The sequence below is a fragment of the Gymnogyps californianus genome, chromosome 1 (assembly GCF_018139145.2).
Source record: "Gymnogyps californianus isolate 813 chromosome 1, ASM1813914v2, whole genome shotgun sequence".
Classification (NCBI taxonomy): domain Eukaryota; kingdom Metazoa; phylum Chordata; class Aves; order Accipitriformes; family Cathartidae; genus Gymnogyps; species Gymnogyps californianus.
The window spans coordinates 148962430-148985713 of record NC_059471.1 but is presented as its reverse complement, the minus strand read 5'-3'; the positions used below and the strand labels follow the sequence as shown (position 1 = coordinate 148985713).

The 23284-nt window shown below is 44.6% G+C and overlaps 1 protein-coding gene across 4 annotated transcripts; it reads left to right on the top strand.

The window, feature by feature from the left end:
- Positions 1 to 655: 655 nt before the first annotated feature.
- On the top strand, positions 656 to 18975 carry BPGM (bisphosphoglycerate mutase). Of its 4 annotated transcripts, XM_050915456.1 has the most exons (5): positions 656 to 711; positions 1869 to 1961; positions 4415 to 5070; positions 15775 to 15879; positions 18303 to 18975. In XM_050915456.1, exons 3-5 carry the CDS (start codon positions 4470 to 4472, stop codon positions 18353 to 18355), a joined length of 759 nt encoding a protein of 252 aa, XP_050771413.1. In that variant the 5' UTR covers positions 656 to 711; positions 1869 to 1961; positions 4415 to 4469; the 3' UTR covers positions 18356 to 18975. The 4 variants fall into 4 exon arrangements, with proteins under 4 accessions (XP_050771413.1, XP_050771410.1, XP_050771411.1 ...); XM_050915453.1 differs by having other exon boundaries at positions 15775 to 18975; XM_050915454.1 differs by lacking the exon at positions 656 to 711 and adding an exon at positions 1325 to 1368 and having other exon boundaries at positions 15775 to 18975.
- The last annotated feature ends 4309 nt before the right edge of the window (positions 18976 to 23284 follow it).

Here is a 23284-nt window from a genome sequence, read left to right as displayed (position 1 = left end):
GGAGACGGAGATGCCCTGGGGGTGGGCGGAGGCCCGGGGCAGCCGTGGCTCTGGAGGAGCAGAGCCCGTCTGCCGCAGATGCAGAGTTAGCCGGGCCGGGGCTGGTTTCGGGAGAAGCCAGAGGCTTGGCTGCCTCTGGTCGTGTTCTGCACGCGCTGGCGTGACGCCGTTTCTCCGTTTTGGCGGCGCCGACAAAGCGGGAAGCATCGCCCACGCCAGTGCCGCCTGCGTTTGCGTGTCCAGAACCACGGGGGGAACCAACATCTCTGCCGCGAGCCCTCGCGGAAAAACGACCTGCTCTTGGAGGACGGGACTTTCGCGGGGGGGGGGACGACACCAGCATCCCCGCAGGCTCCGCTGGACATCGAGCCCCGCGCAGAGCTGCGGGCCGCAAGGGCCCGGGAGGGTCCGGGAGGGCCCGGCCGGCGGACCTCGGTCGGACTCGGCTTGGCTCCGTTCCTAGCGCGCCCGTAGGCACCACGCCGCTTTCTCGCGTCACGGCCCACAGGCTCGGCCTCATTGGCTGAGGGCGGTGCTCATCCTCTGGGCCAGCCAATCAGACTCCCTCAGCTTCGCGGGCGCGGGGACGCCGAGGCCGCATTAAAACGTGGGGTCCGCCCCTCTCCCGGTGCGGCGGCGGCGAGCGGGCTGGCGGGCGGTGTTAGCTGCGGCCTCGGGGGCGGGCTGCGTAGCACGGCTGTGGCGTTGCGGGTGGGTGGGCTGCAGCCTGCTGCAGTGATACCTGTAAGGCAGCGCGGATTTAGTCTGTTAATTCTCTGAAGCCGAGGGACGAGCGTGGGGGGAGGGCGGTTAACGGTTGTGGGGGAGGGGGTGGAGGGGCCCTGGGCTTGCGGGGGGGGGCTCTCTGCGGGGGGGAGGGCGCCGGAGCCCGGGGTGGCTGGGGGGGTTGTGCCGGCGCCCCCGGCGGGCCCTGTGGAGAGGGGTTGTCGGGGCCCGGGGGAGACTCCCTGAGGCGGGGGGTGCAGGCGGGCTCCCTTGGCCGGTGTCGGGACCCGGAGCCGGCTGGGTGTGTGTGTGGGTCCCTTGAGGGGAAGGATGGTGGTGTTGGGCCCGGGGCAGTTAGTGGCTTCCTGAGGGGGCAGTAGCTGTGAGGCACCTCGTGTGTGTGTTTGTGTGTGCGTGTGGGAGTTGCTGGGCGCGGCGGGGAAGTTTGCTGCCCGGTTCCTAGGCAGCCTCGTGTGTTAGTGTGGGTGTATGGGAGTTGCTGCCCCGCTCCTGGGTAAGCCTCGTGTGTTTGTGCGTGTGTGGGGGTTGCTGCCCTGCTTCTGGGTAAGCCTCTCCGTTCTTAGGGAAGGCTGAGAGACACAGGTGCACCGCACAGGGATGTTCTATAAAAGGGCTGAGCAGGTGAGCTTGTGCTGGTTTGAGTGAGGAGTCCTGGAAATGACCGCCTCTGGCAGTTAGACCTTAAAACTGTGCTTGGCTAAAAGCTCTGCAGATGTAAGATGTGATCCTGAGCACCTTGCTCTGTTCTACTGTGCTGAGCTGGGGCTCTGTATTTCTCTTGTATGCTGGGTCCAGGTCTGCTGTCTGTATCCTCCATGGTGTCCGTGAGGTTTTGGTAGATTTCTGTGCACTAGAGCTATGGTAATTACAGTCTAAACAAATCTTGGGGAGCAAATGATATCCTGGGGCATCTGGGAAACAAGAAACTTTCCCTTGTTGGAAATGCAGGAGCTGTGCATTTACATCTTTTTGGGAGAAGGAAATTGGTAGCTTTCCCAGCCCATACAAGGGGTGTGTGCACTATTTTCTTACAGCTCTGAGAGCGAATGATGGTTGGAATAACCATTTGCACTTGTGGTTTCTTTCTGTGTGAGCACTTGGTGTTTATTCTCTTCCTGCAGGTAACTAGCCAAGAGTGTGTGGTGGCCTCTGTATAAAGCAGCTCTTGAGTCTGTGCTGGGATTTGTGTGGGTTGTTCCTTTGCCATAGGAAAGGTGAGTAGGGTTTTTTCCATGTATTGCTCTAAGGCTTTCTAGCTTAAATGCTTCCATAAGTGGATTGATACTTAAACAACACTGTGACTTCCAGTCCTTTCTAAATTTGCTTGAGAATGGTGATTCTGCCTAATCTTTTGTATAACTGAACTGGGAGTTTATGGTCCCCAGATGATTTTAGGTCTTTGTATGAGTTTTTTTGTTGTTGTTGAGTTTTTATTGGTTTTGACCAAAAGTACCCAACTAAGAACTTATGCGAACAGGTGCATCTCCTCTATTGTTGAGTCTTGGTTTTTTGGTATTGGGTCTTAATTTGGTTTTGTAAATTATGCAATCTGTTCCTGTGGATAATACAATCAATTAATCTGAACAATGAGGTATCTGCAGGGATAGAGCTTTTTATGGGGCTATGTTTTGTGTAGTAGTTCATGCTGTGAACACACTGCAGTTTTTAATCATATCTATGGGATGCTGGAGAAAGCATTTCCATCTAAAGCCAAAGTGATCTATCTGATACTCCTTTTTGTTATAAACCTGGGGTCTTAAAGGATGTAGTTTAGTATTATATCTGCTGTGACATGACACTCAAATCCTAACAATCCTGGTGGACTTCTTTGCTCAATGTGCAACTGATTATTGTGAGTGGAAAAGGTGGAACATGTGAGGGATTTTGTCTGAGATGCTCCTTGTCGTACACAAAATCCAGGCCTCCTTTACATGAAATCACAGAAGACTTTCCTTTGTATTTACCAACTGTCTATTGTGTGTCAGACAATACCTCCTGATATTCTGTAAAAATCTGTCAGTCCTCAAAGGCTTTTTAATCCTGAGCTGTACCAGGAGTCAGAAGTTAGAGCTGGGGAGTTGTTGTGTAGTGTCCTTGTGTGATGTAGACTCTGTCTCCTGTGGGAGTAAAGGAGAACTAAGCTGCTTGTTACAGTCAAGATCAAATTACTGAGGCTGTTAATGAATTCAACTTTTCTATACACTTCTTGAAAGTCTGGTAAAAATGAACACTGATATTGTGCTAGGTGCTTCCCAAAACCCAGAGTGCATGGGCCTAACCCATCCTACTGACCTAATTCACGGTTACAGTGGGCCTGAATTTGAGACACTTGGAGACTTGGAGTGTGATTGAAGCAACTCCAACTGATTTGAAATGATGGGAGCTCCCATAATCATGTCTCTCATGGAAATCTAGTCCAAAGTTGGGTGTGCAGAAATCAGACCTCAGTCTCCCGCTGGCCATAGTTTTGAGAGCACTTAATGTTCATTTGAGTATACAGCAGTCCTCCCAGTGCAGAGAGTTGTATTTTTGTATTTTTTTCCATTGCTGTCTAGTCTGATATCTCAGGTCAGAGTGATCAGTTGGGGTTTTCAGATTTGCAGTGCTGTGTTAGATGGACCTTCCAGGCATCGCACAATCTGCTAGAAGATCTTTGACAACACTGCAAAAGCTTGGGTGAGTGGTCAAAATCCATCTCCCATTGAAGACAATTCAGAGGTGGTGTTGCTTAGTCAACAGGAGCAGAGAAAGGTGCTGTTTGACCTTATGAATGCATAGCTGTCTGTTATTTAATGAGGACAGCAAATATGCCATTTGTGCCCATTGCAAAAGTAAAAACATTAATTCTGGTGCCTGAGAATCTGGCATTGTAATTCATAGACACAAGAGGAAAAAATATACTTGAAAGTCAGGAAGGGGATGGAATAATCTGTGAGATCACTTCTGGATTCAGTGAAATGAGGACTCACTAGTTGTGCATTGCATCCCAGAGAGCTGTGTTGTCACACTTGAGTGTGGAGGAATGATGGGGGAGGTGGCCTGGGGAAAAATCAAGCAGAGACTGGCATAATTAGCAGAACAGGATGGGGATGTGAGGAAACAAGTTATGCAGAGCATGATTATGGTGACATCTCTCTCCTTTGAGGAAAGCTAATAAGGTTCTGTGTATTGCCAGTTCCAGTTCTGTGGTCCTCCTCTCCAGTTGCTCTGGCTGAGGATCACAGCTGCTGTCTGTGCCTGCATTCCCTCTGAGCCAGCGTGGGTCTGGGCAGCTCTTACGAGCTTGGGCTCCATGTCTCACGTCTAAGTTCACCAGTGAGAGTGAGATCTGCTTCTCTGGTTGAGAGCCTCTGATGTTGAGTGAGGCTCTGTTGAAGCACTTGAGGGAGATCTGGAGGCAGGAACAGCTTGTACAAATTTGCTACTAACCAATTGGTTAAGTGGGTTGGTTTCAACAAGCTGGGTGGAGGATGGTGCTTTTCTTCCCACATGAGGGTGGGAAGGAATTCAAAGCCAGGAGACCTCGAAGGTAAAAACATACTCAGCAGACACTTGTGTCTTTGGTTGTTTTTGATTCTGATAGTTGTCTACTCTTTGCTGCCATATTACTACTTGTAATGCATTATCTGTGGGATGTTTAATGTATCTGTCTCATGTCTCTGTCCAGATGCATTATTATTAGATGCCAGACCAGTTGTCATCTGAGCTAAGCTGCAACCAAAATGGCTAAGTACAGGCTTGTTCTCTTAAGACATGGGGAAGGAGCCTGGAACAAGGAGAATCGCTTCTGCAGCTGGGTGGACCAGAAGCTGAGCAGTGTTGGCATAAAGGAAGCTCAGAACTGTGGCAAACACCTTAAAGCGCTGGGCTTTGAGTTTGACCTCGTCTTCACCTCTGTACTCAGCCGCTCCATCCAGACTGCATGGCTTATCCTGGAAGAGATGGGCCAAGAGTGGGTCCCCATTCAGAGTTCCTGGCGACTGAATGAACGTCACTATGGTGCACTGATCGGTCTCAACAGAGCAGAAATGGCTCTGAATCATGGGGAGGAGCAAGTGAAAATATGGAGGAGAAGCTATGATGTTACCCCACCTCCCATAACTGAATCTCATCCTTACTATGAAGAGATATACAATGATCGCCGGTATAAATGCTGTGATGTCTCTCAGGATAATCTCCCAAAGGCTGAAAGTCTAAAAGATGTGCTTGATAGACTCCTTCCCTATTGGAATGAAAAGATAGTGCCAGAACTGAAAAGTGGCAAAATGATCCTTATCTCTGCTCATGGTAACAGCAGCAGGGCATTGCTGAAGCATGTGGAAGGTAAGGGTCTTCCTTTTAGCCTTCCCCTCTTCTTACTCAACTGCTTAGAGTTTTACATCTTGTTCTGTAATGTATATTACTTGTCTGGGCAATGTGACACTTAATGCCTGTGGTCTCCAAGGAGAAAGCAAAAAGTTGGCCTATTGGAACAGGAATCAAACTGGGGAATGTGAAAGGAGGAGAGAATTAGTTAGGTTGATGTAGTTAAGAAAAGAACCAGATACTTTCACCTTGTTTCTCATTCCCCATTTTAAACTACTGTATTCAAACTAACTTTGCAGTTGGTCTAGATAGACAAAAATTCTTCAGGCTCTAACTATTTTTGGATTTATTCAGCTGCTTTGTCAGAAGGGTTGAAGTAGTAATCTGTTCATTAAACAAGCATTGCTACAACACAGCAGAATAAAGTGCTTGTCTTGGGTTGTGGAAGACATTCTTGACTGTTACTGTGGTGTGTCACTTTTGAGGCTTCATTCCTGATCTTTACTTAAAGCTGTTGTGACAGGGAGTTCTGCAGAGAATAGGTACTTGCTAAAGCTTATGCAAATACTGTATTATTTCCCAATATAGAAAATGCCTACCAATAAACAGTTAAGTTGGTAGCTTAGCATAAGGTTGCTTATCTATTTGGGACTTGAAAAGGATGTGATTTATCTTTAAGTCATTGCTAGATTCTTTCCACCCTGCCTCTTTAATGACATGGCTTCTAGTTTAGGTCATCGTAAACTGGAAGATGGACTATATTAATTTCTTTCTCTGTGGGCAGAGTAGAATTTAGTGATTATACAGGTATGAATGCAGCCTACTGGAGTTGTAGTTGCAAGTATGCACAGACTGGATTGTGTCCACTCAATTTTTTTTTAGCTATAAAACCCTCTGGTGTGTGCCTCTACAGCTTTGACTCTGTTGAACATTTTTTACATTCAGGCATGCTGGAACAGTCAGAACAGCTGATGCTTTAGCAGGAGTCAGAAGCCCAGGGAATAAGCATGTACAAGTGGCTTCTGGAACTATAGAGGCTGTGAATTCTGCGGTACAGATCACTGCTTGGATGAAGGAGGAAGGCTGGTTCAGCCAGTTCCACTGATGTGGTCAGGATGGTTGTCCAGGTTGTCCACACTATGTAAAATGATAAAGAATTACAAAGAAAGAAGGGGCAGAGGGTGTCTCCCCCTTTCATGAACCAGTTCCATGAAACCATGCTGGCCAAGCCCTTTGGGGGTGAAATGCTGCAAGCTGACCACAGCTTCAGCAGAAGCCCTGGGCCACCTTCTGTGCAGGCATGCACCGAGGCTAGAGCTGATAGCATCAGTTACTGGTAAAGGTTACTTTGAAGTTAGTATGGCTGGATTCCTTGCTGCATTGAGATCAGAGACCAGTGTAAGTTAGAGCAGCTGCAAAGCTTTTCTTTGGGACAATCTGTTAGGTATAACTCTTCAAGGGCTGCGCACACTCAACCAAAGTAGAATAGAGCTGTGTCTCTTGTCTGTCTTACACTGTACCGTGTCCCTCCCAGCATGTGCTTACATAGGGAAATGTGAGGAATCCTTGGCAGAGGATCTAGTTCTGTTGACCAAGGACTGGCCATCAGCTACCCCAGCTCCCACACAGGAGCAATTGCCAGATAGGTGCTGGCTCTTCTGCCCTTTATGCAGTGGAGATTTGGATTGCTGCAGAGCTGGCCTGACAGGTGACGTGAACAGAGCTTTAAGACCTGTTATTGCAACCTGCTCTTTCTTTTTTTTAGAGCTCCAGCCTATATCTAGCTGGATCTAAGAGGTTCCTTGTCTGCGCTGCTGACTGTCTCTCCCTTTCTCTCCTGAAAAGTTGTGAGCTGCTCTGGAGCCTTGCTGGAGTTGAACCTGATTCAACAGTGCTTAAAGTTTGTCAGTCTACTGTATTTATAACACCCACTGTGAGGTGGGCTTTGTTTTTGTGGACTTTTTTTGACAAGCTTAGTGTGTCCTGCACTTGAGTGGGAGTTTCTAGGCCCCTCTATCTTAGCTGGAGCCATGTTTTTGGGCATTTAGAAAATTGGGCTCCAAATGCCTCAAGCAGCAATCCTACATGATGGCTTGGATGTCTTGGTCATAGTGATAACTTAATCTTGGAAGATGTAGCTCGGAAACTTTAAATGGCAGTAAATATGAATGTTTTCATTCAGTTTGATCTCATGAAACAATTCTAGTTGTTTCAGTGTGAAATTTAATGTCTTTTCTGAAAGACTTCAGAGTATCCTTGAAGTTACTATTTCAAGGAGGTCTTTTTTTGAAACAGGCCTGTGGCTCTCGGATTCTGAATGTTTTCCTTGTTATGAGTAACTGGTAAAGAGCTTGAAATGTGGATCTGCTTTCTGCTTGCACACAAAAATCATCAGAGCAACAGAATGTCCGGCTAAGAAGGCTTTGATTATGGGTTTGGATTTTGTTATTGTTTTCTCAGTGCTCAGAGTGGACCTCATTAAGGTATATGAAAGGTCTGTAAGATCTGTCATGGTTTGCATGTGAGGACTTAAAGTGAAACCCCAGTAGTCTTTTCTGAAAAGAGTATTTAACACAAACTGGACTATACTCTTGTATGCACTTGGAGATCAGAAACAGCAGCTTCTCTGAGAGCTTGCTCTTCTGTCCTGGTGGGCTGAGTGACATTTCTCCCAGAGGGTGCTGCTGAAGATCTTGGTGCTGTGCGCTGTTGCTGTCCAGTGGGGATGCTGGGCTGTGTTTGTTCTTCTGGGTAATCCATATGAATTTGATAAATGCCACCAAGGACAAGTGTGGCAGTTTTGTGCAATCCTGTCAAAGATACCATGTTGGCATCAATTTTTGAAGTCTTTAAGCTTGTCCAGTCCTTTCAGAGCACTTATTCTTTGCATCATCTTCAGGTGATGTATGTGATGATGCTAGGAATCATTGGCACAACTCAAAATTGGCAGAGTAAGAGGACAGTTTTTATTATATGTTGTTAGGGTTGGAAAGGCTCTCTAAAAGTAACATTTTCTTCTTCAGGCAGCAGTCTTGTGCTTGCTGGTGGAAGTGTCTTGTTACAACTTAGCAACTGTTTTGTTCTGTGACACCTATTGATATGGACCATGACCTGTAACTCAGGTCTTTAGGCAGGCCATATTTTTTCTTTCATGGTATACAATCTCTGATGCATTGAAAACGCAATGGCAACAAATGTTAATGAGGAGGGTATCTAAAGTAGCCATATCAGACTTGTTCGATACATTTTATTTTGGATGCTGAAACATATTGATTATGAAAGCATCAGTTGCTAAATAAGCATTCTAGATGCACAGAGTCTATTTACAGGTGATCTTTCTCAATTCTTTGAAGAAGGAATAGTTTGCTCTTTTATCTAATAACTGATACTTCAGACTGAGACCCTCTTAGCAGTGTCCCATTGTGAAGACAACGTTAGTGTAATAGTTGTGACCAGGTTGCCCTGTTTCTGTTGAAGTACTAATTGGAGACCAAGTCTAATGGACTAATTTTCCTGATGACTGGCAGAAGGATTGATGGGCTGTCTCAACTTCTTTCTTCCCTCCTGACCATTTAACCGTGAGGACTGACGTTAAGTACCTCAAGACAGGGTCTTGTGGAAGGCCTGATTCTAGAATTTCCTCCCATCTCTTGGATATGGTGTGGTGGTCACTGAGCCTTGTCATGCTCAGGGCAAAAAATGGAGGGGAGGAGTTACCTGGTTTCTTGAAGAAAGATGCAGATGTTGCACACATTGGGCTTGTCTGGTTGTGGTCACAGAGCTGGGACAGAGCTCTGGAACTGGGCTTGCAGGCAGAACGTGGTGACTGGGAAGGCCTCATACTGGTCTCACCAGTTGGTGAGCAGGGAGAGCAGTGCCCTCAAGGATTTTACTTTTTTGGATCACTGTGAGTGTGATACTTGTGCAGTTACAGCATTCCAGTAGTTTACATGCTGGAGCTACATATTGTGAGTCCTGGTGTCGATTGTGTGTTGAGGACTACCTAATAAGATTATTTTACTGATTTTGCTGCTTGACCTTGTTAAGGAAACATTACTTATGTGACTGTGGTGTCTGAGGGCAGTTACAGAAACCAGCTTGAGATCTAACAACTCACTGCTGCTGAGATGAGACGGTCTTGCACTTCATGTCATTCATCCCAGTCTTTGCTCTGTGCTTCTGCTGCTTATTTCTTGTGAGCTTGTTGGGCCTTTTTGCAAGTTAACTTGGCCTGTAAACTGGTAAGAAACAGCAAGGAGTGGGTAGTTTTCTGTCATGTTGGTGGTTTGAATCAGCTCAGGGAAGGGGGTGGCAAGTGCCTGATGATAGTGCAAAAGTGCTGGAACAGCCTGACCAGGACCTGCAGCTGGGACAGAAGGGTTTCAGACATGAAGTGTTAGCCACTGGTTTTCACAAACTTAGGCTTGAGGGACTCTCAATAATGCTTCAGCCAGAGATGGAAACCTTTTGTCAAAGCTCTGTCCAAGGGCAATATGTATGCTGCTAGGCTTCAGAGTTGCATGCTTGGAGAGCTCCATTTGTCACAGTGTTGCCTTGAGTTCCTCCTGGTGGTAGTGTGGCCTGGGTCTCTACTCAAGACTTCTGGGACTTTCTCATCTAATGCCATAGTTCACAGCTGGTGCTGGTAGTAGCAAATCTCATGCCTCTTTCAGCCTATTTAGTCTTGGACTGCTTGAGGAGTTTAAGGCAGGCTGGATTTCTCTACTGCATGGGAATATGATAGATTCATGGTTTGCTTTCCTACATTGTCTCATATTGGGATGGCCTCAGTAATGACCACAGTCAAAGTCGGACTGTGATCAGGAGCTGTTTATGTAATGACATGGTATTGGGTTTGGCTGAGGTGGAGTTCATTTTCCCCGTAGCAGCCATCATAGTGCTGTGCTTTGTAGTGGTAGCTAGAAGGGTGTTGATGAACACACCAGTGTTTTGGCTACTGCTGAGCAGTGGTCGAACAGCATCAAGGCTGTCTCTCCAGCATCCTCCCCCCCCGTAGGCTGGGGGTGGGCAAGATCTTGGGAGGGGACATAGCCAGGAGAGCTGACCCAAACTGACCAAAGGGATATTCCATACCATATGACATCTGCTCAGCAATAACTTAACAATTAATTAACTCCATCTCAGCCAAACCCAATACCATGTCAGGACAAGGGGGAGAAAAAAAATGACAAAAGGCTCATGGGTTGAGATAAGAATAGGGAGAGAACCCCTCACCAATTACTGTCACAGGCAAAACAGACTTGACTCAGGGAAATTAATTTTAATTTATTGCTAATCAAATCAGAGTAGGGTAATGAGATATAAAACTAAATCTTAAAACACCTTTCCCCCCCACTGCTTCCTTCTTCCTGGGCTCAACTTCACTCCTGATTTCTCTACCTCCTCCCTGCAAGTGGTGCAGGGGGACAGGGAATGGGGGTTGTAGTCAGTTCATCACACATTGTCTCTGCTGCTCCTTCCTACTTGCTCTCTTCCCCTGCTCCAGTGTGGAGTTCCTCCCATGGGAGACAGTCCTCCACAAACTTCTCCAGTGTGAGTCCTTCCTACGGGCTGCAGTTCTTCACGAACTGCTCCAGCATGGGTCCCTTCCATGAGATGCAGTCCTTCAGGAACAGACTGCTCCAGCGTGGGTCCTCCACGAGGTCACAAGTCCTGCCAGCAAACCTGCTCCAGTGTGGGCTCCTCTCTCCACAGGTCCACAGGTCCTGCCAGGAGCCTGCTCTGGCGCGGGCTTCCCACAGGGTCACAGCGTCCTTCAGGCATCCACCTGCTCCGGCGTGGGGTCCTCCATGGGCTGCAGGTGGATATCTGCTCCACCGTGGACCTCCATGGGCTGCAGGGGGACAGCCTGTCTCACCATGGTCTTCACCACGGGCTGCAGGGGAATCTCTGCTCTGGTGCCTGGAGCACCTCCTCCCCCTCCTTCTTCACTGACCTTGGTGTCTGCAGAGTTGTTCCTCTCACATCTTCTCACTCCTCTCCTCTGGTGGCTACTGTGCAGCAGGGGTTTTTTTCCCCTTCTTAAATGTTATCCCAGAGGTGCTACCACTGCTACTGATGGGCTCATCCTTGGCCAGTGGTGGGTCTGTCTTGGAGCTGGCTGGCATTGGCTCTATGGGACATAGGGGAAGCTTTTAGCAGCTTCTCACAGAAGCCACCCCTCCCCTATTGCCCCCCTGCTACCAAAATCTTGCCACGCAAACCCAATACAGACATAGAAAATCTTGGCAGGCATAAGGGTGAAACATATAGATAATATGCTGCCGCAATGGTTGTAGCCCACCCATCTTCTTCCTTCTTTCCTTAAAAACTGCAGAGTGAGCTAACATTCTGTAAAGATTAATAGCCAGCTTCTAACACTGCCCACTTCCCTACTCTAACCTACTGAAGCTAGGTCCTCTGCCAGCCTGCAGGGAGGGCAGAATCTGGCCCTGAATATTTAACTTATTAGGCTAAAGCTTCAGTGTTTTCATTAAGCTTGTGGAAAGGATGCTATGACATGATTTGGATCTCAATTACAAAGCACCAGTTCTAGAACAAGCCCATTGTGGCTGAATTTATGCATAAGATCTTGTGTGTTCTGTTGGATGAATCATCTGGCCTAAAGTGTAGTTGACATGCAGGGAAGGGAGGGGTGTAGCTATTCTCAATAGCTGTTTGTGGTTTTTGTGTTGCTCTGACCATAAGAATAGAAGGAAGGAACCTGGTAAGAACAGGTGAGAAGGAGGGAGAAGATGAGCCAGCCCTTGTAGAAGTTGGCTGTATGTGCTCAAAATAAAGCCCAATGGGGTTTGCCTCTGTAGGACTTGCCAGGGTGCAAGTATTTCAAAGCACTTCGTGGGCTACCAGGTAAAAGTAAATTCTTCAGCTTGCACAGAGATATTACAGGTCTCTGTGTTTGATCACCCAGTTTAGTTAAATGGAGCATAAGTGAGCTGGGAAAAATTCTGAATGAGATTTTGAAAGATCTTTTTTGTAATAAGTGCTGTACCAAATTCTTACAATGTTAACGGACCTGTTTCCTGCTATACAGCTGCTATTAAGGAACAATGTTTAACAGGTGCTCATGAGAGAGCACATGGGAGATGTCCACTTGAGGAATGTAGTTGCCCAGTCAGCATTTTATCTGGGGTCCTGAGGAAGACATCCTGAGTACTTCAGTAATGTCTGTGAGTTCTCATGGCTGTAAGTAGGTAGGACCTTAGTTTTAAACCTTCTCAGGGAAAGACTGCTTCCAGCAACACAGTACCCTTCAGCAGTGCTGAGACCCAGGCTTTAGTATTGTACTGGAGGGAAGAGTGTTGCTTCTTCAGTGGTCTTATTTCCTATTGCACCTTGTAGTCAGCAGTTGAGCCCTTTGCCCTGATTTCACCCTTCTGCCCTGTGAGATAGGATGGGGTTGTGACACGGGCAGCTCAGATGAAGTGCAAGAAAAGGTCACTTGGCTATAGTTACAGCACATGAAGTAACTGGATAGCAGTTAGCTTGCGCTTGTAATGGCTGGAGTATAAGATGTGATATCTTTACTGTCCTCCTAGCCTGCTGGGTGGGGATTGTTCTGTGTGCATTTTGCCTGCAACTGAAGAGCTTGTGACAAGCCTGATCAGCATCTTGCTTCCTTGAAGAACAGAAATACTATACAAATACAGTAACAGTGCTGAAATAAAGCAACAGGACACTATTGTCTCTTTAGGATTTTCATCTGACTTCAGCTTGCAATTCCAGCCTTCTGGCTGTGAGGCAACATTTCCGTATGAGGAAAAATCCCAAGGAGAAAGCCAGCATGCTTGCTGCAGCTTGTTTATCCTAGACTGCACTGTTTTGCTTTGTAAATCAATACTAGTTGACATTGGTGTGGTCACTTTATTTTCTGTAAAAACAGTAAAATGCATTTCTGAATTCATGTAGCTACAGCTAGTTTTGTTTAATCCATCTTTAGAGGAAACCTTTAAATATCCTAGCTGCTGACCACATTATGTGGTTTGCCTAAATTCTCCTGCATGACTTCATCTGCTTTGTGTATATCTTAATGGTTTAGTCTGGGAGACTGAATTTGAGAGGTGGGCAGAACACTTCCTAGGGCCAGATTCTCTGTGGATACATGATGACGTGTATGTTGTTAAAATCTAGTATATTTAAGAATCCTTGACGTAAGAGCTTAGGCAGCTTGGCTGCTTTTTTTGCAAACCAGAGTCCTTGAGAATAGTGCTTGTGTCTAGTAAATGGACTCAGTACTTTTCCTATTGATTTCTGTGCGGTTTTAAAATTTTAGATGCTTCTTGAGTGCTTTTCTGTAGGTCTGTGATTCTGCTGCCTACAACAGGTGAATTATTTATTCCTTGTATACAGGGGTTGCTTAAACTGGCAGAGTGACTTTTTTTAATGGACTAATGGCTCAATATGTAACAAGGTGTAAGCTTCTTGCAAGGGTTTGTCTGTTTCTCTTGCTCCATGCCCTTCTGAAACTTAGGGCTAATCTACAGCTGAACTAAGTACTTAGCCTGATCAAAACAAGAATAGGTCACTGCAAAAGTTGCATGCTTGTGTAGTCTTGGGGCAGGGGCATAAAATAATTCTCACCTTATGATTAGTTCTGTATTTTCTGACCTGTTGGGATCCCACTGTTGCTGAGTGTCTTGACTTTGTGGGTTTTCCTGTTCATATGTTGACTCTGCTTTTCTACTTAATGTGAAAATCACTGGTAAATTTGCACCCATATGTTCTGTGAACCATCTGTTTTGTCAGCTGCTCAAGAGGATGTTTTCTTTATGCACCTTGGTCTAGTTTGTATGGTGTCATCGTTTTAGAAGCTTGATTGTGTGCATTTTCTAAGCATGAATTACTTGAAGCTGTCCTGCTTTACAAGAGCAGGCTGCTGCTGTGACCTCAGTGCTTCTAAAGAGAGGAGAAAAAAGAAATATTGACATTCCCAATGACACTAGCTTTCTTTTGCCTGAAATTTTTGAGGAGTAATGTCTTTGCAGTCACTGGTTCTTAATGCAACTATTTAGACCTTGTGTGGAGGTTTGGTCTCAAAATTCACATGGATGCTTTGGACACTTGTGTTTGATGTAAAAATAACCAGCAATTTCATTGAGGTTAGAGCCCCAGAATATTTTAATCAAGCACAGCTAGGTAAAATAAACTTTCTCCCCAGGTACATGTTATTGTAGTGAAGTGGAAAAATACAGGAAAATGCTCCAAGTTGTGTAAGGTGACTTTTTCTCCCTTTTCTTCCCCTCTCCCTCATTTGAAAGTGGAAATGAATATCCTGTGTTGTGGATGGTGGCAAGGCTGAGCTACATGAGCATGCAGACCACACCCTAATGAGACATAAACAGCACGTGGCAATAATGGGATAAGATTGTGAGGCTATAATAGCACAGGAATGTATGTAAGTTATAGAGGCTGTTAATGTGTTTTGGAGGGCTTTAAGGACTTTGTTTAACTGCTTAAAAGTAGTTGTTCATGATAAAGCAGAAGTTATAGCTTGCTTAATGCTTTTGTTCAATGTTGACCTGTTCCCTGATTGGAGGAATAAGAATATTTGGAAAGCCCCAGAGCCAGTTGGAGCCAGGAGAAGGAGACTTAGTCACAGCTAGCCTAAAAAAAAAAGGAAAGAGAAAGAACCTGCCTAGAGATGAGAAAAAGGACCCAATGAGAGAGAAGACAACCCCAGACCTGAATATTACTATTGGACCAGACTATGGTGTGAGGGGTGGGAATTTAGATTGTAAGGGTATAATTGCCCAGGAATGTTAGTGTTTGGGGTCCCTCTCTGGAGACACCTAGCTTGAGCTGTCTAAATTTGTGCACCATAGATAGAATAAATTATGCATTTTATTTTGAAGGCCTTGATTAGAGGTTCTGCTTTGGGGAACCTAGGGTCGAGCCTGAGGGAAGAAGCAGCGCCCAAGGGTGAGTGTGTGTGAGGAGCTGAAAGGGGCACCCGTTAGCTTACGAGTCGCCTGCTGCGAAGGGCCTCCTGTCCTAGCAGTTAAAGTCTTGGGTGGTGTGTGTGCAGCTCCTTGATTGGTGTGTGAATACTTGGGCAGCGGCTTCTCCCTTAACACCTGTATCTAGTAATTCTGAGAATAGTACTGTAGGCAAGATGCTATAAACTTGCTTTTGAGAAATCAGATGTGGGCAAACAGTGATCCTTACACTGGAAGAATTAAATACGGACTTTAAGACAGCTTGTGTGAGAAGCTTTGCATCAAGAATTTAAGAGAAAAATTAACCTTGGTATCCTGCCTTTTTGAAGAGGCTGTTTGTGTTGGTTGCTCAGCAGAGATTGTTTCATGTAGGAGTAGCACATGTGGACTCTAATCCTCTTCTGTGATGCATGAGTTGGGAAGATATGGAGGAGAACCTGTTGTCCTCAATGTCCTAGATTAAAGGAAAGGTATAGTCTCCGGGGCAATCTCTTCCTGTTTATTTCACATGTGTAGACTGAAAAATGAAGAAACAGTCTTCATCTTGGTGGGAATTCCCTCCTTTAGCTGTTCCTAAAGCACTAACCAAGCTGTGGTCTAGCTGGGAATTGACCCTTGAGTAGCTAGTGTTGTTGATGGAGGCTGGAACATGTCCTTGACTGTTTTAAGACTAGATAATCTCAGAAATAAGGCTGTGAGCTAGATGAACAATTAGGAAGCTGTTCACTAGGTGCAACTCTGTTTTGTGGTTTTTTTTCTTTGGCAGGCATCTCCGATGAGGACATCATGAATGTTACTCTCCCTACTGGTGTGCCCATACTTCTTGAACTTGATGAGAATCTGCACCCTCTGGGCCCTCACCAGTTTCTGGGTAATCAAGAAGCTATCCAGGCTGCCATCAAAAAAGTGGAAGATCAAGGGAAAGTAAAATCTGCTGAGAAGTAAAATCCCAGTGACTAACATAGCTGTTTGCAAAGTGTGGTAATAAGTGATGATTGATGTATGACTGCTAGGTTGCACTGTGTGAAAGTCTCAATTTCAAGCACTAAATAATTGGAAGGGACAGTTGTTGAGTCTCAGGTTGGTAGGTTAACCCTCTGCCTTTCAAAAACTGGAATTTAAATCTCAGCATGAGGTTATGGATACTGAAAAAAGAAATCAAGAGATCATTCAGGTAATGGAAACTTACAGGGCAGTCTGCCCCAGATCTAGGATTGAGGGTGGCCCAGTACAGAAATAAAGGGATATGTTATTGGTGTCTACCAATAATCAGTCCTGATCTGTTAGGGGGAAAGGCATCAGCTTGCTGGACTAATTAAGTCCAGGTTGCTATAGGGACTAAAACTTTCTCATGGATAAAACCGCACCAGGTAACAGTTACCCAGTATCATTCTTCTGTGTCAATGGCCATGACAATTTGTTCTGGATGGAGTTCCTTCGGTCTTTCAGAACACTTTCAGCTGTACAACTCTTTGCCTTTGTTATTTTGAGTCTCCCAAGGCCAGTTCATGGTCCAGAGGAGGATTTTGTAGAGATGTTCAGACTGTTATAGTTACCGTAGTTGTCTTTTGTTACACTATATTCCAGTTTTTAAGGAATCTAGGAATCCTTTTCCTCTGCCATCTTTGCAAAGCCTAGCATGCATTTTGCTGACTTGCAATAATAGGATTTAACTCAGACTTTAGTCTGCAAACTAAGCACAAAGGTTTCCTGCTCAATGTTTAAATTATCATTTAGCTCTTAGTGAGTGACCTGAATAGCTTTGAAACACTTAAGTAACATGTACTAGAGGTTTTATCATCTTAGTCAAGTTGTTAGAATAATTCCTGTTTACCTCAGTAAAACTGGATATAGGAAAATCCCTCTCCACACTTTTCTGAGTTGCAAAGATCTCTTGATAAATATGTTCCACAGTAATATTACTGTGGCATTCTCTGTATCAATTTCTCTGGAGGGCTGGAAGAGATGCATAAGGCATGTGTTACTGGGTGCAGCTCATTCAGCTGTCACAGTGGTAGGGAAGGGTATTCTGCCATGCCTGAAAGTGTTCTCCTATAAAACTCTCCTCGCAATCATAGCTTGATTGCTGCTGAGTGTGGCCTTGCTGTTGTGTTTGGCACTAAATTGGAACAGTTCATACTGTGGCTGGGTATAGTGTAGCATGTATGGCAGTTTGTTCTCTTTATGTACACGAGCATCAGGATAATTCCACTTTTGAAGACTTGCTGTCATCTTACTTGCAAGTATGAAACTGTTACATAAATCTAGACCTGACCCAGTGTCTCCACACCTGAGCATCTGGATTCTGACCTCAGTTACCAACATGGGTGGCACTTGTGTATGTATTGCTTGAGCTGAATGTGTTCTCAGCATGGCCCAGCTACAAATCTCAAGAGAAGTTTATGAGAATGCCCTTGGTATGATGATAGTGAAAACTTTAAAATCCTAGAGTAGCTGCATCTTTGTAGTGAGCAGCTCTGTAGCTAATTTCATAAGTATGAGAGGATGTGTTTTTTCTTTGAGGAGAGCAGTGTGACAGTGTGGTGTGCCTCTGACAGCCTCCCTGCGATATGGAGGTAGACTTTCCAGGTCTGCATTAGTGTAGCACATACTCCATAAAAGACCTCTTGCTAGATGGTAGTTTCTCTTGCCTGAATGATACTTGGGCTTCTCTTTGGTTTTGTTTTTGTAGCCCTTGCAGTAGGAACAAAGTTAACATGTTTCTCTTTTAAACATAGAGCTGGTAGGTTTCCTCCTGCTTTGTACAAGCAAGGATATTTCAGTGTTTTTTCTCTGAAATACTATTAGCTGCTTCCCTGCTACTCTATTTGACACTGACTTACTCCCTTCTGGGTTTTTCGTTTTCTGTGCATAGAGTAACTCTGAATTTTAGTTGACACTTTACAAGTCAGAGTTATGGAGTTAGATTGTTGATCAGCAAATGTTCACCTGTCAATGCCCTGAGGAGGGCCACTGGCACTCGGGTGATTAGATTCTCCCCCAAACATTCAATAATATGTGAAGTTCAGTATCAAGTAAAAATTACTGTAGACTTACTAACAAGGCAAGCAGAGCCACCTGTTGTCAGTGGGAACTGCATGCATCCAGATGTGTGGGCTTACAGGCCTTGGCTAACAGTGCTTGTATCCCTGTGGTATTGTAATGTAGAACTTCTTCAGGACTTGAGATGCAGCTGGAATAGTCTTAGAGAATTTGTGATCTCTTCTGGGGATGGAGTGGGGAATGGAAAGCTGGATGAGTGAATGTAGAGAGCATTAATATTTTTTCTTGCAGCTGAATGGATGAAATTGACTGAAAACAGCCTTTCAAAGAGTCATGAACAGTAAGAAAAGCAGTGTGATGTTTTCAGGTGGCACTGTTTCTACAGTGTTGCTCAAGACATGAATAGTGGCAGTGCCCTGGGAAGTTTGACTTCATTTGCTTTGGTTGTGACTCCAAAGTGATGTCAGGATTTTATGTGCACATCTGGCAGCAATACCACCTCACAAAAGTATCAAATGGAACCAACTGGGAATTTCATTGTGCTCTTTAAGATTAATTTTAACACCTTGCAATGCTTGCTTCTGAATAGCCTTCTAATTAAATTCCTGATTCATAAAATGTGTATATTGAAGAACAGAAAGCAACTTCCATCAACAGTGGCACAAGCATGCCTAATCTTCAGCCATAGCTACATTAGAGGGAGGAATGAGAATCTTGCTGGTGGCTCTAGAAATCAGTGGTTGGAAAATATTTTCCCCATGTTTGATTGAATATGCCTCAAAGTCCTGTAAGGTAACTGGTGTTTCTACAGTTGACATCATGGATGTGGTTGATTTGGTTTGTTGATGCATTTTTAACTTGTGGTTTGGTAGCAGTAATAGCTCGAGAATCCTCTTGAAAACCTTTGTAAATATGGTGGAGCTGGCAGGTTCTTTGTAACTCAATAAATTCACCTGAAATAGAATTTAACTTGGCTTCAGTCTTTCTTCCTTCTAGTCCCTTCCCCTTTGTCTCCTTTCCAGGGCTGATAGGTAAATAAAACTGTGACCTTCAGGGTCCCAGAACTCATCAAGCAGTCGTTGATCACATATCATGCAGTCAGTTGGGTAAAAATAGTGTTAGAGCAAACACTGCCTCATGTTTACATATAAAGAAATTGGGCTGGAGGGGAATACATACCTGTTTGAAACTATGGGGGCATTTGCATAGGAACAACAAATTAAACAGTTCCAGAACAAAGGAGCTAAACAAATGTTCACTGTTTCCCATGCTTGCTTTTCTTTTTAATAAGAAGTATTACTTTTTGATGGTGTGTTTAAAATTGTAGCTTCTGGAGACAAAGCTAACCCTTTCACTCTCCAAAGTACTCTGCTGTTAAGCAGAGTTGTGACTTGAATGACAAGTGCAAGGAAGTGCAAGCCTGCTGAGGACTGTTTCTTGTTACTGACCTTCACACAGAAGGCCTTGGATAATGGGAGGCAGTATAAAGGTCCTAAAAGAAGTTGAACATTCAGGTAGAAATGGGGAAGACACAGCTGTATGGCTTAAAACAAAAGTGCACTGAAGAAATCGACTTTTTTTAAAGTTGGTCTCATGACTGTGTTGAGAGTGGGGAATGGAGCAGATCTGAGGCATTTGTGTACTGATATTTAACATTTTGCAGTTAATGTGGGAGTGCTGCCAGCCAATTCAAAGTTGTATTGGTGTTTTAAGGTGTATTTTCTGCTACCCGCCCCCCCGTCACCTTTTGTACTTTGCTCTGTCTTGGCTAAATTCTGCCTTAGTTACACCTCAGATTCTTCCTGAGTCATGTGCACTGTTTCCTGTGCTGGGAAAAGACCATCTAAAGACTTGACTTGGTTGAGTCCCCCATCCCTTCTTGTTTGGAAAAGGTTAGAGTGCAAGGGAGTTTGCTGTGGTCAACTTGGTCTGCACAGCCTGAGGAGAGACTGATTGTCTCTACCTAGTCACATTTGCAAAATTTACACTTTGCTTTTTTGTGTTTTTAGGAAACTTTTTAGTCTATGGTATTGATGGAAAGTATCTAAGTGCCAGTTGAATTACCAAACCAGTCCAGCTCTGCCTCCATAAGTTTGCAGTCACTCTGTTTCAGAGCTGCCAGTTCTCAAAGTTCATAATAAATGGCACTTGGCAATTGCTCTGTCTGTCTTCTGTGCTGGCCACAATCTCTCCTCAGCCTTAAATTCCCATGGGCCGGAAAGAAAGCAGATATGACAACTGATGCTCAAGAAAGCTCAGAACTATAGTAGGAACAGACTCTAGCAATTCAAATGGAGACTGCAGAAGGGTTTGGAGAGGAGGAACCCTGCTTTGAGAGCTGTGCCAAACACGTGTTGCTGCCTATTCCTTGTGTTATGGTGGCCAAAGGTTCTGGGGGTGGGTGAATACAAAAGGGATCTTGACTTTAGCCTCCTGACACAGAGGGCAGGATGGCTATGACAGGGCACTCCTCCCTCCTACTGCCTTATTAGCTTGTTAGTCAGCTCCCAGGCCTTCTTGGGGCTATTCTAGCAGAATTTAGCAGCTGTGTTGTGTCCCCACTCTACAAAAGGAAGGGGGAGGCGGGAAGAGACTCCCTGTTCTTGCTCTTGCATTGTGCTGACAGAGCAGGGCATGGCAGCAGATACCAGGCTGTGGATGTTGCTGTGCTGTGAAGTCAAGCTCAGGGCAATAAAGTGGCCTGAAGATGACTTCTGATTGCTATTTTTGAAAGGAGGGGGCGTTGACCCACCCACAGCTCGGAGATGGCAACATAGATGCTGCAATTACTCTGTCAGGCTTCAGAAAGCAGTTGTGGCCCTAATGGGACCCCTGGCATTAGAAGTGCTGTGTCTGCAAGCATATGCTTTGTTAATATAGTTGTGTTTTTCCTCAGGTCTCTTTCAACTCCCCCTCAGCATGGCATGTAAGCTTGAGCAATTTCCCACCTTCTGTCTGGCACTTGCATAAAAAAAAACCCCACTAGTACATATTAACTAGGTAAAAGAAATTCTCTCTTCCAGAAAAGCAGTGTGAGCCCAGTGACAGCAAATGCTTAAGTTTTGGTTGCTGTTGGCCTCAGAGGAGCCAAGCAGTCAGTCTTTTCTAGCCATTAGGGACAAGCAGCACAACTGAATATCATGGAGGACCCTGATGCTGCCAGAGCTGTTTAGTGGAAGTGTCTGTCTCTTTCAACTGAAGACATTTTTCCTCCTTGTTCCTGGTGGTAACCTAGCAGAAGTGCTGGAAAGGAGGAATGTGCATTTGCTATTAATCCCATAATCTAAGTTGGGGATGCTTTGCTGAGGAGTTAACTACCTAGTTAATCCTCCTTCCCTGACAGATGCTTGTCAGGCTCTCAGTAACTCTAGTGTACTATAATTAAAGCTGAGCTAGTTTGCTAGTTCAGATCTGTGGCTCTCCAGCTGTTCCTGAACTCTGCTGATTGTGCTTTCCAGGATCTGTACAGAAGGCAGTGGTACTGGCTATGCTAGGAGTGAGCAGGCAGGTATAAAGATCCATAACTATCCCTAAAGACAAAGCAATTGCTCTTACACAAATTGCAACTGCAGATGGAATTGCAGAAATGCAAGTGGACAACAGGTGGAGCAAGTGCATCGTGGTACGTATGTGTGGGAAAACAGGAACAATTTTACGCTCCTGTGTGCATATAGGGATAGCAAGGCGTAATCAACCTCTCCTGAAAGGCAGCACCTTTTATCTCTGCCAGCTCTGCCCTATAGTTTAACAAATGGTGCGAAGGTGACTTAGTTCTAGTGTGGAATAAATTGCAATCATCTAGGTTGCTTGTACAGACTGGTGATTAGTCCTGTTTTTGTCTTAAATCAGCAGCTTCACTAGACTAGATAGTAGGAGCAAGATTGGCTATTTGCAGACAGATATTTAGTCTGCAAAAAAACCCCTAAAAAGCCCACAATCCCAGTCAGTGATCGCATGTTAATAACTGTGTGTCAGGAAAGGTCGGGGGAAGTCAATGTTGCATGAGAAAAGGAGCTCAGCAATGAGCAGATGCCAAATAAATTAAAAAAAAAAAAAAGAAAATTGGAGGGTGCCTTGGGTTTCAGGGATCTGATTTCAGATACTGTTGTACTAATTTTTCCAAAGGACTGTGTATTCTTCTCCCTCCCCTATCAAAAGTTGTGGAAACTTATACACATTTTACATGCCTTCAAACTGAGCTTTAAGGTAGGCAGTCCAGAACCCCCCTTACACATATCTTGAAAAACATTGACTGATGTGACTTATCTAAGTAGAGTGAGTCTGTAGGTGTAGCTGATACAAAAAGACCCCAGCAAAGCAAATTCCCAGTCTTGTATTGCAAGCCCCAATGTTGTTGCCTTCCCTAACATGTTAGTGTCAAAAATGCTTGTTAGTGGTACAAAACTCACGAGCTTTGGTTTTGCACTTGCTGTATACTTCAACCCATGCCTGTAAAGGAATGTTTTTTTAACGACATACACACACACAAATTTAAATTCCATGAAATATTGTGGGAACTGATAATTTTTGTCAGGCAATAACAGAGTAGAATAAACTTTCACAGGTCTTACTTTCCCAGATGAAAGCCTTAGGAGACCTATTGAAATGAAACGTACTTTCTTTCAATACTGGAAATCTTATGTGCTTTCTCTTCCATGGGGTTGGCTCAAGTGATTTCTGCAGCCAGCAGCTAGGAATACCTTCCATGAAGCTGTAAATCCTTCACATGGGCTGCTGATAAGAGATTTCTGAGAAGATCTGAGAACCATTATTTCATCACCTCTTCTCAGTATTGGGGATAACTGAGGTACCTATACAGTGATTATTAGTAATATAAGGTCAAATGTTCCTCTTCATTTTAAAACTGCATGACTTCTCTTATTTATAGGTAAACTTTGTTTCTCAGATTCCCTGCTACATTTCATAATTTTAATTATCCCTGATGCAAGACTGGGCTTGATCTGATCCCAATCACATGCTGGTTTATATAGTAGATGAACTACATCTTCATGTTAAGTAACATACATTGGCAATATCAGGTGCAGTCAGAGACATATGCAAATAATGATTACAAATAAGCATGGCTATTTTTATTGATGTATAAATGGATAAATTGTTTTTTATTTTTCTTTAACTTTTCCAAAAAAATTGTAACTATTTTCTATTATCATCAGTCCTGTGCTCTGAATGTCCTTGTTCATGTTGCAGTATTAAGTGGGTTTCATGTTAGTATATAAGTCTGAATTTCCTATTCTAAAGTGTAGTATGTAAAG